Raw genomic sequence first — 17066 nt, forward strand, 5'->3', positions numbered from 1 at the left:
TTGAAACAAGAGTGGCAAGAAGAGCTTCCTTGAGAAGGTTCCACTGGTTGGAAGCTAAATTTCCCATTGCTGTATGCAAAGGGTTATTTCAAAAGGGTGGTAAAACAATATCAAGGTCATTGGGACTCGGTTACTGGCTGACTTGTTTTTGGAATTTAGGAACAGTGAAGACAGGAAACAAGAAATAATCAAGAAAACTTCCTTGGCTTCAGTGAGTACCTGGCTCAAAATCAGAAATATTTACTTAAGTTCAAACTAGAGAGCTTGTCTTTTCAGTATTATTTAATGCTTGGAACCATTCATACTGATTAAAATACATAGTTGAAAAAACTCCCGGTCTTCTGGTGAGATTTTTTTTTTTAACTTTTTCAAGGCTCAAGCAATGATACCATCACAATTGTTAATTATTTGGTAAGTGTGACTTTCTTGCAACAGACAAGTTGTTAGTGATCCTTGTTCATGTGTCTGTGACTAATGCTTTGTTAACTGGACTGTTCTGAAAAAAAAAAAAAATCTGGACACTGTTGGTCTGAGCAGGGTACAGAATGGCTGGGGCCCAACCATTCTTAGCAGGTAAGCTATATTTGATATCTAAATTATTAGGAAGTGCCTTCATCTGTAATTTGATTGTGGCTTTTCCTAAGCCGATAGGTGTTATCTTTCTCTGTATGTTATGTATTCTAAATCTTAAGTAATTACTGTAGAATTTAAAAAGAGTTGTGGAAAACAGTAGCATTAGGTGCTCTACTGACATTGATACAGAAAAAAATTTGCTGAAGAGCTTATTGTTACAGAAGTAGAAAACTGGAGAGCATGAATTTAAATGCCAACCTGTAGAAGCAAAGGGCCAGATGATGATTTATATTTGTTTTGGAATGTACTAAATCCTAAAGAGATGACCATATATTTTGGTAGCTATCTCATTTGGAGGTTTTTTAAACCACAAGAATCTTAACAAGATGTGGAATGTTACTTTGACTTGGTGGTGTTCACACTCCATCTGTGGAACTTCTAATTTTACCACACCTGACTCAAATGGTTTAAGTCAACATGTTATATATTTTGCAGTTAGGAGAATGTGACTAAAAGCCATTAGTCTTCCTGAGAAACATTGTGATTTGGGCAGATTATCTTCCAAATATAAAGATCTTGATTTTAATCAGGAACATAAGTTCATAACTTTTTGGAATATTTATGATGTGAGTCATGTATAAACAATGGTTGGAAACTTCAGCTCTATGTTTAAATGTATGGTGTCCTAAGTAATAAGGGAGTTTCACCTTCAAGGACAGCATTGTCCAAGGGGGCAGGGTGTGTGCAACAAAATATGACCAGCAATGTCAAGTCATTGCGATAAGTATCACTTGAAATGAGTCTTGGTACTTGCTGTTCCCTCTGAAGTGCCCTTAACTGTAAATAAATCTTCCTTAAGGGTGATGCTCAGTTGTCAGCTACCCCATAAACTTTTCCCTGACCATGTTTTTTTAATAGCTCAAACCTTTCTCTGCATTCTTTATGTTCCTTTCTTTCTTTATGTTCTCTGTAACATCTTTTGGCATCTGAGATGTTATCTTTTCAGTCTCTCACTAGAACACACTGAGGGCAGAGTATTTTTCTTTACAAAGTTATCTCCAGTGTCTAGAACAGAGCTTGGCATTCAGTAAGTGATTAGTAAGTAATATAAAATGAATGGCTATTTGGACAGATATTTCAGAAAAGAATTGCTTAAATTTAAAAGGACCTAGATTCAGTCTTAGCCAGAAAGAAGGCCTCAGGCATCCCAGATAGTGGGTAAAAATTACTTAAGAATTTGCCTGCTGTATTTTAAGGACCTACTTTGTTTAAACACTGTCTGTGATTGGTATAAAGTCACTTTTTTGGATACTTTAGAACTTATTTTACAAGTCAAAGTATCGAGAGCTGTTATAATTTATGCCACCTGTGACGTATCCACACATCCATTGTGATGTCATCAGATCACTTCAGGTGACCACTACAGAACTTTATAAAGATTGTCAGTAACTTTGAATTATCAATACTTTTATATTCCTTCTTGTGTGTTGCCATTAGTATATTTTATTCAGCTTACTTGTTCCAGTTAAAGGTCAGAAGAAGGTAAAGATTCTAATGGCCTTGATTTTTACTTGTAAAACTTACAGGAGAATATATAATAAACATTCCAGTTATTCAAGTTAAGTAGAACGAGTTATTCAAGTTAAGAAATAGAACACAGAAACCACCTGTATGTTTTTATTCAATTTATTCTTCCCTTTGGTAACTCTTACAATCTAGACTTTTATATTAATCGACATCTGCATGGTATCCCTATGAACACAATATCTTGTTTAGCTTTGAACACCTGAGAAGCACAAGTCTAGGTCAGTGACTCTTTGATCAAGGCATCCTTGAGAAGATAGCTGAATAGTCTGAGTCTTCAGCTCCTAGAGTTTTAAGGAACCCCATGTGTAGATGTCTGAACTGGGTGATGAGTGAGTCCTGGGAACACAAGTCACCACAGTTGGAGCATCCTGGATCTCCTGCCAAAATAGGCTTAGCAGCTGTCTGCTTAGTCGTTTTGTTTTCTGCTTCTCCACTTAGCATGACCTCTCTCCGTCTCTGAAGAGGTGAGTGCAGAGCCTTCCTGTGGAGTGAGATGAGTCTCCTCAGCTGATCTAGACATCAATATGAAGAGCAAGTAGGCACTTTTCTGGGATTTGGTCAAGTAAACCAAGTACAGAACAGAATGAGAGCCAGATAAATACAGGAAATAGTATCCTTAGATTACAAAGGCTGTGAATATCTGGGTTCTGACTACCTTCAGCATATCTGTGTCTTAGTCACTCTCCTCCAGTCTGAGCTGGTTGCTTCTCTAGTTCTGGGGCCCAGCTGTCGTCCTGTCGTCCTTCTCTCCCCCTTGTGTTGAATGCCTGTTTGCTGTATCTGTTACTCACCATGTGGAGTATATATCCTCCAGTAATTCTTGAGACAGAGAACATAGGATGTAGTCTTTGAAGGCTTACTTGTCTGGAAATGTGTTCTACCCCCATATCTGATTGGTAGATTGTGTGGGTATGAAACTCTAGATTGCAGGTTATTTTCCATCAGAAGTTTAGAAAATTTTTCCCTGCTTATTTTCATTTTTATTGTTTGTGAATCTGAAGCCATTCTGATTCCTGATACTTTGTAAGTTAACTTTTTTCTAAGTCAATAGAATCTGTCTCCAGTGTTATAAAATTTTGCAATAATACTTACTGGTACAGATCTGTTTTCATTTGTGGTGTATCTTAGGAGGCTGATGTCCTTTCACTTCTGGAAATAGTTTTAAATTATTTTTATTTTCTTCCTTGTATTTTCTCCTTTCTCTCCTGAATTTCTATTTTGGAGTAGGACCTTCTGGAGAGGTACTGTAATTTGCTTATGTTTCAGTATTTCTATGTCATTTTACTCTGCTTTTAGGGAGACTCCACTAATTCTGCCTGCCAACCTGCTGTTGAATATTTCTCATGTAAGGCTTTTAATTTCTAAGAGCTTGAATTCTCCTTTATAGTGTTTGCTATGGGCTTACATGCTGGAGACTTCCCTCAGATCTTTGGAAATTCTTGTCTGTTGTTCACAGTTAAGATTGGAGGAAGAAAACACTGGAGACTGAATGGATGGGTAGCATCAGATGATTTTGAGCTTTTATTGTAGGGCGGTCTGGGGTGAGCTGTTTCCTGAATCTTCCCAGTGTCAGTATCTTTAGCTCTTTCTCCATGGAATGATTATATTCTCAGGAAAGCTTGCATCCTGCCTTGAGAGTAAGGGTCTGGCAGGCAGAGTTCTGTGAGCCAAGTAGAGGAAGGTGGGTGTGGGATATTTTCGGCTTCCAGCATCACTGTAAATGAGATTAATCACTAGATTATGCACACATATGTCACATATGCAGTTAGTCCTCATTAACCATGGAGTTCCTCTTTGCAAATTGACCTACTCAATAACATTTATAACCTTAAATCAGTAGTCAAAGGTGCTTTCACGGCCGTTCACAGCCATGTACATAGCAGTTTAAAAGCTGAGTCATCTAACACCCACACTCCCAGGTAGGGTAGCACGATGTGACGCTCTGCCTGCTTGTTTCAGCTGTCCTACTGTAAACAAGTGAACACTTTATGGTCTACTTCATGCCATGCTTTTCATAATGATGTACTTTTTCTTGATGGTTTCACTGTTTAAAAGGCTCCCACGCATAGTGTTGCAGGGCTACATATCTAAAATATGTTAGATAATCTTCATGCCAGCTTGAAGTATGTGGTTGGCTATGAGTTCAATGTTGTTGAATCAACTATATTTAAGGTGTCTTTGAACAAATACAAAGAAGGAGGTTAAAATGTGACCCAGAGGCTCACAGGAGCTTAACTTTGTATTTCCCCCAGGAGTAATGTCAGTATTTGCCCATTTAGTGCTTGGCAGGGATATATGGAATGTTACTAGCACAAATATTGAGAATCAGCTATGTGTATATGAGTGGTGTCTACCTATCCATGCCTTCAGCTGTGCCTCATGTTGACTCGTACACAGACCTTCCGTCTTATCCTTTCTGAAGAGTAGTCTTCTGCTAGAGTTGGAGAAAGGCAGTCACGCAGCGGCTGTGGGATGAAGGGAGAAGAGTCTAGGAATCTCTACCTCTTTTTAGAAGACTTTCTCCCTGATTCTCCATATTTTTGCAATCTCTTCTTCCTCATGTATCCTGTCCCTGTGTCAGAGGTATGTCCTGCTTCAGAAGTTTCTATGATTTTGAAGGGTTCTGTGTGTAAATCTGGATGGTTCTCAGTTGTTTTTTTTTTTTTCTGCCATCAGCTTGGGAAGTGGATTTTGATGTAGTTTTATGTCCTCCAAGTTGGTTACCATGTCCTCAGCTTTTCAGATTCCAGTTGTTGTTGTTTTTTTTTTTTTTTTTGTCCTCATTCCTCCCTGTCCTCAGGGTTCTCCGTGTTTCTAAGTCCCTTTACCATAGGATTTGGGGAGAAAGCAGAAAGAAAATGGGGTATTCTCTGCCATCCTAATTTCCTTAGTCTCAATTCCTTTTATTTTATAACTCATGTTCCTGAGATAATAAGTTTTGGCTAGTATGCCAGCCCCTTTGCTGTAGGGCCCAGAAAGATGTCCGTATTGCTCATATTTGCATGTTCTAGACTGCAAAGGACTCAAGAGTTTTTGATTCACTGACAACTAAATAATTTTCCTTCTTTGCAATGTCTTTATAAGGTGAAATATAAGTAATGTGGATTGATAAGTGTCTCTACAAAGCATTCTTAACTTCCAGCTCAGAAAGAGAATGTCTACTCTCAAGTAGAATTTTTTCCAACTTCACTGCAGCCATAATCCTCTCCAGGTTTCTTATAAAATTTTTGAACTGAGATTTTGTAATGCTTATTTATCATTGTTAACATGCTAGACAAAACTGTTGATCGCTTCCAGATCACTTTCCTCATTTTAAAAATTGTCTTAAGATTGTGAACCAATGTATAAAAACAATAGCCACTTTAATAGTCTCCTGAGACTCCAGTTAGGGTAAAGTTAGAAATAGGTAAGTTAATGTCATTGTTTTAGAATCTTTTCTATCAAAAGTTTTTTAAATGTCATTCTTTCTTTTAAACAGCAATGCATAATATATATAGAAAAATTGAAAATTTAGGAAACAAGTTTCACCTTTTTTCTTCGCACTCTGGGTAATTATGTGTTGTATGTGTACCATATATATATGTATGTATATCCTTCCAGTATATTTGTAAATACATGAATAAAATGCATCTTAAAATTTTCTTATTATTCTCCCACAAATCATTTTTAATTACTACATTTTCATCCACTCATTAGCAACCTACTTCTGTAAAGGCCGAAAAGTATTTATAACTTGGCTGTGCAGACTGTTTGGTCTCTGTTACAACTACTACACAACTCTACCTCTGTAGTTTGAAAATAGCAATAGATATATAAACAAATGGGGCTGACTGGGTACTATTAAAACTTTATTTATAAGATCATGCAGCCTCAGATTGGGCCCAATGGCCATGAGTTGCCAGCCCAAAGGTATTTAAACTTTTAATTTTGATGCAGTTCATAAAAAATTGTGGAGATTCCTGCACTGTTTATCTAGTTTCCACCAAGTTACATCTTAACTACAGATGTTAAATCCAGAAAGTATACATTGGTACAGTGAGTGTTTGTAGTTCCATGCCATCACTTCTCAGCTAAGATCAAGTGTAATTCCATGCCATGTTACTACATGCATCAACACCACAGTAAAGATAGAGAACTAGCCCATCACCCAAAGGTCTTCCTCATTCCACCTCCCTCACTGACCATCCCTACCTCTTGGCAATCACTAATCTCTTCCATCTCTACTTCTGTCATTTTGAGAATATTTTACAAATGGAATCATATGTGACCTTTTGAGAACAACTTTTCACTCAGCAGTGAGATTGAATCAGGTTGTTTTATGTATCAGTAGTTGTTCAGTCTCTTAAATTGTGTCCAATTCTTTGCGACCTTATGGTCTGTAGCATGCCAGGCTTCCCTATCCTTCACTATCTCCTGGAGTTTGCTTAGACTCATATCCATTGAGTTGGTGTTGTCATCCAAACATCTCATCCTCTGTCACCCTCTTCTCCTGCCCTCAATCTTTCCCAGCATCAGAGTCTCTTTCAATGAGGCAGCTCTTCCCATCAAGTGGCCAAAGTATCAGAGCTTCAGCATCAGTCCCTCCAGTGAATATTCAGGGTTGATTTCCTTTAGGATTGACTGGTTTGATTTCCTTGCTGTCCAAGGGACTCTGAAGAGCCTTCTCCAGCACCACCATTTGAAATAATCAATTCTTTAGCCATCAGCCTTTATGGTCCAACTTTCACATCCGTACATAACTACTGGAAGAACCATAGCTTTGACTATGCGGTCCTTTGTCAGCAAAGTGATGTCTCTGCTTTTTAATACACTGTCTAGATTTGTCATAGCTCTTTTTCCAAGGAGCAAGCATCTTTTAATTTTGTGGCTGAGGTCTCTGTCCACAGTGATTCTGGAGCCCAAGAAAATAAAGTCTGCCACAGTTTCCACTTTTTCCCATCTATTTGCTATGAAATGTTGGGACCAGGTGCCGTGATCTTGGTTTTTTGAATGTTGAGTTTTAAGCCAGCTTTTTCACTGTCCTCTTTACCCTCATCAAGAAGCTCTTTTGTTCCTCTTTGCTTTCTGCTGTTAGAGTAATATCACATATCTGAAGTTGTTGGTATTTCTCCTAGCAATCTTGATTCCAGCTTGTGATCCATCCAGCCCAGCAAGATGTACTCTGCATAGAAGTTAAATAAGCAGGGTGCCAATATACTGCCTTGACATACTCCTTTTCCTGTTTGGAACCAGCCTGTTGTTCCATGTCCAGTTCTAACTGTTGCTTCTTTACCTGCATATAGGTTTCTCAGGAGGCAGGTCAGGTGGTCTGGTATTCCCATCTCTTGAATTTTCCACAGTTTGTTGTGATCCACACAGTCAAAGGCTTTAATGTAGTCAGTGAAGCAGAAGCAGTTGTTTTTCTGGAAGCCCCTTTTTTCTATGATCCAGTGGATGTTGGCAGTATATCAGTTCCTTTCTGTTGCTCAGCAGTGTTCCAGGGTATGAATGTATCACAGCTTGTTCAACGATTCACATATTGAAGGGCATCTTGGTTGTTTCCAAGGATTCTTCTAAGGTTCTATTGATCTCCATGTTTGGTTCTCCGTGTTTCCTTTTCTCCTGGTTGTCAAGCTTCCAAGTCGAATGTGTTTCAGAACGTGGTGGTCCATCTGTTTTAGGAGTTCAGTTGAATCATATTGTGTTTGTCATTATTTCAAACTCACTGGACTCAAAACCCAACTGATTCAAACCAAAGGCCATTGATCTTCCAGGGACTTCCATCCATTTACTTTGCAGGTTAGTACTGATACAGTGGCGATGGTTGAGTAAATAGTCTTAATACTTGTGGAGACAGAGACTCAAGTTTGAGTCTCACTGTTAACACTTACTACCTGTTGTCCTCAAGAAGTCACCTAATCTTGAACCTTCATTTTCTTATCTCTTAAGGAAAAAAAAAAAAGAAAAAGGAACAACCCTATCTCATAGGATTGTTGTGAGGATTAAATGAGATTATGTAGGAAAAGTATTTGGGGAGCAGGAAATCACCCTACGAATGTTACTGTAATATTCATAAAAGTAAAGCATCCTTCTTTAGTGTTTTAGAAAAAAGTTTTATAATTAGGGTGAATAGTTTTTATTAATGGGTAAGTATGTGGAGGAATGGGACATCCTTGCTGAAGAAAGAAAGTTATGACCTAGTTTTTACAGAGTTAGAAGGCCAAAAGAACAGAGGAAGAATGGTGTTTCTGTATGCTGCAATGGATGACCTGTGTTCTAATACAATACCATCTGGCAGATGTGAGAAGAAATCATTTAAATCAACAGTGTCTGTAATGAGCTACCATCTGATTCCTGTTAATCAAGACTTCCTTTCTCAAACTGTCTTCCCATGGTTTCCATGACCCTGTTCTCTCCTGCTTTCTCCTTCTGGCTTATCATCATCATCTTCTTGGCCCTTAAATATGGAGTTCCCTAGGGATCATCCCTGTACTTCTCTTTCCATGACCTCTTCCCTGGCAATATCATGCCTTTACATCACTCTCCAAACAAAGCCTACATCTGTGTCTCTAGCCCTGACCTCCCTCATTTCCATCCTGCTGGCTGGATGACTCTATCTCAGACTCAGTATTTCCAAAGCTGAGGTCATTTTTCTTACAAGATGTCCCTTCTTTTTGAATTATTTCTTTCTTTCCATAGTCCTATTGTCTTTTCAGTCCCTGAGCATTCTCTCTGTCACCTCCTGCTGCTGCTGCTGCTAAGTTGCTTCAGTCATGTCCGACTCTGTGCGACCCCATAGACAGCAGCCCACCAGGCTCCCCCGTCCCTGGGATTCTCCAGGCAAGAACTCTGGAGTGGGTTGCCATTTCCTTCTCCAATGCATAAAGTGAAAAGTGAAAGTGAAGTCACTCAGTCGTGTCCGACTCTTAGCGACCCCATGGACTGCAGCCCACAGGCTCCTCTGTCACCTCCTAGTATCCCCCAGATCCAGTCATCATCTTATTGATTCTCTGGCCACAGTGTCTCTCATTTCCTCTTTCCTTTCCATTTCAGGTCTACACTGTTAGCTTTTTAAGTAAAATCCCACTTTCCATCCCCACCGCTATCTGTTCATTCCTCCTCAGGTTTGTTACATGAATCTTCTACAGTGCCATCCAGGTTCTTCCTGCCCAACGTCCTCAATTGCTCCCCTTATTTGTATAATAGAGATTAGCCGGATGGTTAGTCTAATATAAAATATTCCCCACGATCAAACTGCTTTTTTATGATCTTTATATTTTACATATTATGTTATATGAATTTATTAATTTGGCTTCACTGGGTCTTAATTGAGGCATGCAGGACCTTTTTTTTAATTGATCTTAGTTCCTTGACCTGGGATGGAACCTGAGCCCCCTGCATTGGGAGCACAGAGTCTTAACTGCTGGGCCACCAGGGAAGTCCCTGCTTTTTAAATCTTTATTCTCAACTCCAGATGAACTGAAAGGCAGTAATATGAAACAAAACTTTTTTCCACAATGGTTTGCTTTTCCAACTTCATTTAAAGTAATTTATGGGCATACCTTCTCTCCTTTTCTATGCTGGACCCATGTATAGTTTTTCTCAATATCCCCACAGAGTTGCATATAACAGGTGTTTATTTATTGAATGAATAATTGGTCCTATGGTAGAAACTCAATTCTCATTTAACCCATACATCCAAGAAGTAATTATTGAGAACCTTATTGTGGGTCAGGCACTTTGAGACATTGGGACAGAGTGGGCAGAGTTTTGTATTTTTCTTTTTTTTTTTTTAGATATTTTGAGTTTATTCTTCATTTAATTTTGAAAACACTATAACAATTGAATATTTTTTAGAAAAATAATAGCAAGTAGTGAGTATATTATTACTGTAGTTCTTCACTTATTCTCTGCTACATATAAAATGTTTTCAGTGAGTCTTATTCACAGGCCCCGTGAAGAGATCGGACACAGAAGCACCACACTTGGGGTGCTTCTCACCTGCTTCTTCATTGTAATGGCTTTGTCTTTCCTAGTTTGGAGCAAAGCCCACTGGTTCTATTTGGTCCATTTCATCCTCCTACTTCCTTTCTCTCAGGTAGTTTCCTAGCAAAGAGATTTGTTGAGAAAGCCATTCTCAGGAAAAAGTTCAGTCTCTCAGTCTTGTCTGACTCTTTGCGAACCCATGGACTGCAGCACACCAGGCTTCCCTGTCCATCAGCAACTCCCAGAGCTTGCTCAAACCCATGTCCATTGAGTCAGTGATGCCATCTAACCATCTCATCCTCTGTCATCCCCTTCTCCTCCTGCCTTCAATCTTTCCCAGCATCAGGGTCTTTTCCAATGAGTCAGTTCTTTGCATCAGGTGGCCAAAGTTTTGAAGTTTCAGCTTCTCAGGAAAGTTTACCTTAAATTCAGTGACTAGGCAACCCATTTCATACAGTCCATGATAAATTGGCATGCCTTCATTTAGCACACACATGATCTTACATTCTAGTAGCAATCTTAAAGATGTTACCATTGGATTATTTGTGACTTAATACTAGAGTATCAGCTTTGTTTGTTGTTTAGTCACGTAGTCATGTCTGACTCTTTTGTGACCCCGTGGACTGTAGCCTGCCAGGCTCCTCTGTCCATGGGATTTCCCAGGCAAGAATACTGGAGTGGGTTGCCATTTCCTCCTCCAGGGTATCTTCCCAACTCAGGGATCGAACCCACCTCTACACTGGCAGGTGGGTTCTTTGGTGGCTCAGTGGTAAAGAATCCACTTGCCAAGCAGGGAGGCATGCGTTCAATCCCCTGAAGAAAGAAATGGCAACCCATTCCAGTATTCTTCCCTGGGAAATTCTATGGACAGAGGAGCCTGGCGGGCTACAGTCCATGGGGTCACAAAAGAGTCGGACGTGACCTAGCACTAAACAACAACAAATCAGTTTTGTACTTAGTGCCGGATATCTTTCTTTAGACATTAGTTTAATGATATATTAAATAATTGTACTCTGGTTGCCTGAGCATATGGAACTTATCTGTTTAGTGAAGTGAGAAGTCTATGTTGGGAAAACATGGGTGAGTTTTACAAAGGATCTTCCTAAGAGAAGGAAGTCACTGGGTGATGGGGGAGAGTGAGGATATCAAGCTATTGAGGTCTCCTCCACTTAGTCATTTCTTCTTGGGCAGGCAATTCCACGAAACTAACATAATGTGCTTTGGATCCTATACAGATGGCAATCAGGAATTATTTCCCTGTGAAGTCTGTGGAAGACGCTTTGCAGCAGATGTTCTGGTAAACATAAAGACATTTTGTAGATGTGTTTCATTGGAGTTAAATGAACTGTCAAGTTAGTGAGGAGGCCGCAGTGGCAAAGATTAAAGACAGATGTGGAGGGAAAGCAAGGAGAGAAAAGTACATAACCTATGGCTGGCAGGCCCCGAAGACACTTAGGTAGGTTGATGCTGCCCCCTTCGAAAGAGAGCTTTTTAAATCTGGTCCTCTTACTGAAAGGAAGCCAGATAAAAGTGTCTTGGCACAGCTGATCGTCTCTTGAGAGGTTTTGGCTCTTTCACCTTTTCTATAAGCATCAAAAATTCAAATTTTAAGGCCAAAACACCAGGGAAATTAGCTAGTCAAGAGGAATGAACATTGAACTTGGAGCATCTGGAAACTTGGCTTTTAGCCTCAAATTTGTCACTAATTCTGACAAGTCCTTTAACCTCCCTCTGTTTCCTGCTTTGCCACGTATAAAGACAGAACTCTCCAGTTTCAGGGATTTTATGTAATTTGAACAAAATGGGTGTTAGTCCTCTTCCAGGACCTAATTGTTAATTAGATTTAAGCTAACTGCATGTCAAGTCCCCTGATTGATGCCCATAAAGTTGAATAAAGGCTTGATTTATTTCAAAATTAGGGAAACAAATGTCCCATATTATGAAGGAGTTCCCAAGAAAATTTATTTTTAAAAAACTAAGTAGATAATGAACTATTAGCTGGGACATTTAGATCAAAGAGACTTGTTTTCAAACTTAAAGAATTTGGAGTATAATCCTGACTACATTTGGGGTGAAAGACTACCAAATGAGGTTGTAGGTTTTATTTCTCTGGGGAATTTAAAAATAGAATATCTGTTCTAGTTAACTGCAGCTAGAGTTTCCTGGATCTAGAAGGGGAACTCACAGGGCCTATTGTGGCCCAATAATCCCCTAGGGAGCTGCCTTTGCTAACCCAAGACTGCACCCCATGAGACTGGATTTGAGACCTAGGGAGGTAACTTTGAAAAGAGATGACTAAATGCTAAGTATTCTTGAGTCCTCTTGAGTTTTACTTCGTTGACCTATTTCTAGGCTACAAAGAGCATTTGATCAAGTGATCTGCTCTTTTCTTCTCCCCTTCAGTTTTAAAATGGTATGGCTTGTTCATCACCAGGTGCAGTGATTTTCATGGATCCTGTATTTTTTGGGTCTGGACAAAGTAAGTAATAGCTGCTATGAGTTCCATGACCATGAATGAAGAGCACTTAGAGTGGAAGGCAAAGATTGGCATAATCCTTTAGTGGTACAGTAACTTTATAAAGATAGTACACAGGCAGTATTCTTGCCTGGGAAATCCCATGGACAGAGGAGCCTGGCAGACTACTGTCCATGGGGTTGCAAAAGAGTCAGGCATGGCTTAGTGACTAAATCACAACTACAAACAACACAGGCAAAGATCTATGTGCTGCTTCCCTGGTTTTTGTACCAGAAATGCTGAGCTTTTACAGGTCTACTGGCTGGAGTTGTTTTCTCTGCTGATGGTCTTGTAAGTATTGTAATCAATTCAGTTCAGTTCAGTCGCTCAGTCGTGCCTGACTCTTTGTGACCCCATGAATTGCAGCACACCAGGCCTCCTTGTCCATCACGAACTCCTGGAATTCACTCAAACTCGCATCCATCGAGTTGGTGATGCCATCCAGCCATCTCATCCCCTGTCATCCCCTTCTTCTCCTGTCCCCAATCCCTCCCAGCATCAGGGTCTTTTCCAATGAGTCAACTCTTCACATGAGGTGGCCAAAGATTTGGAGTTTCAGCTTTGGCATCAGTCCTTCCAAAGAACACCCAGGACTGATCTCCTTTAGAATGGACTGGTTGGATCTCCTTGCAGTCCAAGGGACTCTCAAGAGTCTTCTCCAACACCACAGTTCAAAAGCATCAATTCTTCGGTGCTCAGCTTTCTTCACAGTCCAACTCTCACATCCATACATGACAACTGGGAAAACCACAGCCTCGACTAGACGGACCTTTGTTGCCAAAGTAATGTCTCTGATTTTGAATATGCTATCTAGGTTGGTCATAACTTTCCTTCCAAGGAGTAAGCATCTTTGAATTTCATGGCTGCAGTCACCATCTGCAGTGATTTTGGAGCCCCCAAAAATAAAGTCTGACACTGTTTCCACTGTTTCCCCATCTATTTCCCATGAAGTGATGGGACCAGATGCCATGATCTTTGTTTTCTGAATGTTGAGCTTTAAGCCAACTTTTTTGCTTTCATCAAGAGGCTTTTAGTTCCTCTTCACTTTCTGCCATAAGGGTGGTGTCATCTGCATATCTGAGGTTATTGATATTTCTCCCAGCAATCTTGATTCTAGCTTGTGCTTCTTCCAGTCCAGCGTTTCTCATGATATACTCTGCATATAAGTTAAATAAGCAGGGTGACAATATACAGCCTTGACGTACTCCTTTTCCTATTTGGAACCAGTCTGTTGTCCATGTCCAGTTCTAACTGTTGCTTCCTGACCTGCATATAGGTTCCTCAAGAGGTAGGTCAGGTAGTCTGGTATTCCCATCTCTTTCAGAATTTTCCACAGTTTCTTATGATCCACACAATCAAAGGCTTTGGCATAGTCAATAAAGTAGAAATAGATGTTTTTCTGGAACTCTCTTGCTTTTTCCATGATCCAGCGGATGTTGGCAATTTGATCTCTGGTTCCTCTGCCTTTTCTAAAACCAGCTTGAACATCTGAAAGTTCACGGTTCACATACTGCTGAAGCCTGGCTTGGAGAATTTTGAGCATTACTTTACTAGCATGTGAGATGTGTGCAATTGTGCGGTAGTTTGAGCATTCTTTGGCATTGCCTTTCTTTGGGATTGGAATGAAAACTGACCTTTTCCAGTCCTGTGTTCACTGCTGAGTTTTCCAAACGTGCTGGCATATTGAGTGCAGCACTTTCACAGCATCATATTTCAGAATTTGAAACAGCTCGACTGAATTCCATCACCTCCACTAGCTTTGTTCATAGTGATGCTTTCAAAGGCCCATTTGACTTCACATTCCAGGACGTCTGGCTCTAGGTGAGTGATCACATCGTGATTATCTTGGTCATGAAGATCTTTTTTGTACAGTTCTTCTGTGTATTCTATATTTTAAAGTTTAATATTATAAGCTTAGGTTTGCTCTAAAATAAATGACTTCATGAAAAATATTTGGACACACTAAGGGAAAATGTCTTCATAACTTACATGGAATTGATCTATTTTTCATTTGTCATATGGTTGTCCCAGTTGTTTCTTGCAGATGTTCTCAAATATTTCTTTGAAACCTCTCCACTCATTTTTTTCAGGAGTTAAGTGGTTTGATTTGCTGTATGTAGAAAAGCAACCCAGTTAAATTCAATTTTGAAATGTTGAGTGGTAAGAGTTTTTCTGAAAAGTTTCCACTTGTATAAGAAGCTGTTTCCCCTTACTTTGCATACTTTTGTATGCAGAGAATTACTTCAAAAGGATGGAAAAACAAGGTTGTTGGGACTCAATTCCTGGATGACTTGCTTTTGGAATTTAGAAACAGTGAAGGCAGAAAACAGAATAGAAGAAGTAAAGAAAATTTCCTTGGCTTCAGTGAGTACCTAGCCGAATATCAGAGATAATTTATTTCAATTTAAACTAGAAAGTGAGTCTTTTCAATATTGTTTAATGCTTGGAACTATTTACTGAGCCCAAGTGGTAAAGTTAAATATGTAAGACTAAATTTTAAGTCAGTTTCTTTAGCTGTAGAGGCCTTTTGTTGACCTTGCCCAAACACAATATCTAGTTATGTGTAACATGGGTGAAGAGAGCCAGATGGATTTGCTCTGCTGTGATTTGAGAGTTAGAGAATGAACTTGGCTCTGAAGGTGCAACCCAGTCCCTGCAGTGGGGGCTGCTTGAGTACACTGAGCCATTACGAACTCTGTGATTGTACATGTTAAAAATTTTAATCCCCACTCCTTCTTTTCTAGGAAAGACACGGACCAATTTGTAGAAAACTCTTCAACAAAAAACGTAAACCTTTCAATTCCTTAAAACAAAGATTGCAGGGCACTGACATTCCCACTGTGGGGAAGGAGCCTCAGTCCAAGGTACTATTGATATCTTCCTTGCTGTTCTTGATTATGTCCTTCAGTACATGAAAGCCTCTTTCTGGCTCTCTGCTTTCATTTTTGCTTGATAGGGCAATGTAATGTCATGTAAGTATAATCCACCTTTACTGTTTTCTTTTTAATCATGCTCACTTAGATTTCCAAATGTATTTCAGATACTTTCCAGATGTGGCAGAAAACAAATCTCGTTTATATTTTCATTAGAGTAGCATTAAATCCAGCAATTAACTTGGAAGACAGTCACTTTTAAGGTTACATTTAAGTCTTCCTTTAAAGTTTTGTAATTTCTTTGTTTTTTGTGATTGTTGTTTTGTATTTTCCCTCACTACTGTGACTTGAAAATTTTATTACTGTTTTTTCCAAACCTCTTAGTGTTTTTGGAAAGCAAATTTCTCTTTTTTCTCCAAATTTCACAGTTGTGTTCTTGTAAATTCAAATCCCAGCTTAAAAAAAAAGATTATAACAGTGAGATATATAGCCTAGATTAGTATATGTTGGTTTAATTTCTTTTTATAGCCACAACCCGTGAGAAAATCTAACTGGAGACAACATCATGAAGACTTCATTAATGCGATGCAGTCAGCAAAGCAGTGTACGCTAGCCATTAAAGAAGGCCGGCCTCTCCCACCTCCACCCCCTCCGACCGTCAACCCAGGTGTGTGGACAGTTTGGTTTGCTTTTGACATTTTACTCTTAACCAGTTGAGGCTATGCTTGAGTTTTCGGCCTAGTCATTATGCCTTGCTTCCTCCTGTATACTCTAAAATTTTAAACATTAGCAAGTAAATTATATAAAAGTAATTTTACCGTAAAAATTATCTTATCCTATTTTTTCACCTCTGTATAAAGATTCTGTGTTTGCTCCTAACTTTAACATGAGATCACCACTGTACCCAAAGTTATGGCACTACAGAACTACGGGGGATGCTGTTCATGTCCAGGTTGATGATAACGGAGCTAGGCAGAGCAGTTTAAGCAGTTCTCTAATAACTCCATAGTATCAAATACCCACAGCTCTTTATTTTTTTGAGATCAAATTCCATAATATAAAAATCACCATTTTAAATTGTACAGTTTAGTGGCCCACAGTGTTTTTACACTAAGCTTTTTATTTTGAACATTTTCAAATTATAGAAAAGTGGATGGAATTAATACAATGATCACTCATATACCTTCCATTAAATTTGACAATTTTGACATTGTCATATTTTCTGTCTCTTTCCCTTTTTTTCTGTGAGGGGAGCAGAAAGATTTAAAAGTAAGCTTCAAACGTCATAACACTTTATAACTATTTCAGCATGCATTTCTTAAGTACATTTCCTCTGTAACTACAATGCTATTATTGCACTAAGTATTAATACATCATATTTTCCCAGTTATGTTAAGAATGTCCTTTGAAGCTCTCTCCTCACCACTCAGCCACAATCCAGGATTCAGTCAAGATCTGTGCATTGTCTTTTGTTGTCTCTTTAGTCTCTTTTAATCCTGCACAACACCCCTGCCAGCCCAGTTATTTTATAGAACGTTTCATGTACTAGATTT

The 17066-nt window shown here is 39.1% G+C and overlaps 1 protein-coding gene across 2 annotated transcripts in view; it reads left to right on the forward strand.

The window, feature by feature from the left end:
• The first annotated feature begins 274 nt into the window (after positions 1 to 274).
• The window catches only part of ZC2HC1B (zinc finger C2HC-type containing 1B), a 43333-nt gene continuing 26541 nt past the window's right edge, over positions 275 to 17066 (forward strand). The window contains exons 1-3 of one of the 2 annotated variants that reach the window (XM_015097456.4): positions 275 to 11422; positions 15385 to 15504; positions 16042 to 16180. In XM_015097456.4, coding sequence (XP_014952942.1) covers positions 11252 to 11422; positions 15385 to 15504; positions 16042 to 16180 — 430 coding nt within the window. In that variant the 5' untranslated portion in view covers positions 275 to 11251. Of the gene's footprint in view, positions 11423 to 14798; positions 15005 to 15384; positions 15505 to 16041; positions 16181 to 17066 lie in introns of those variants that run through there. The other variant, XM_042253569.2, reaches the window with a different exon arrangement.

Source organism: Ovis aries, chromosome 8 (assembly GCF_016772045.2).
Source record: "Ovis aries strain OAR_USU_Benz2616 breed Rambouillet chromosome 8, ARS-UI_Ramb_v3.0, whole genome shotgun sequence".
Lineage (NCBI taxonomy): Eukaryota > Metazoa > Chordata > Mammalia > Artiodactyla > Bovidae > Ovis > Ovis aries.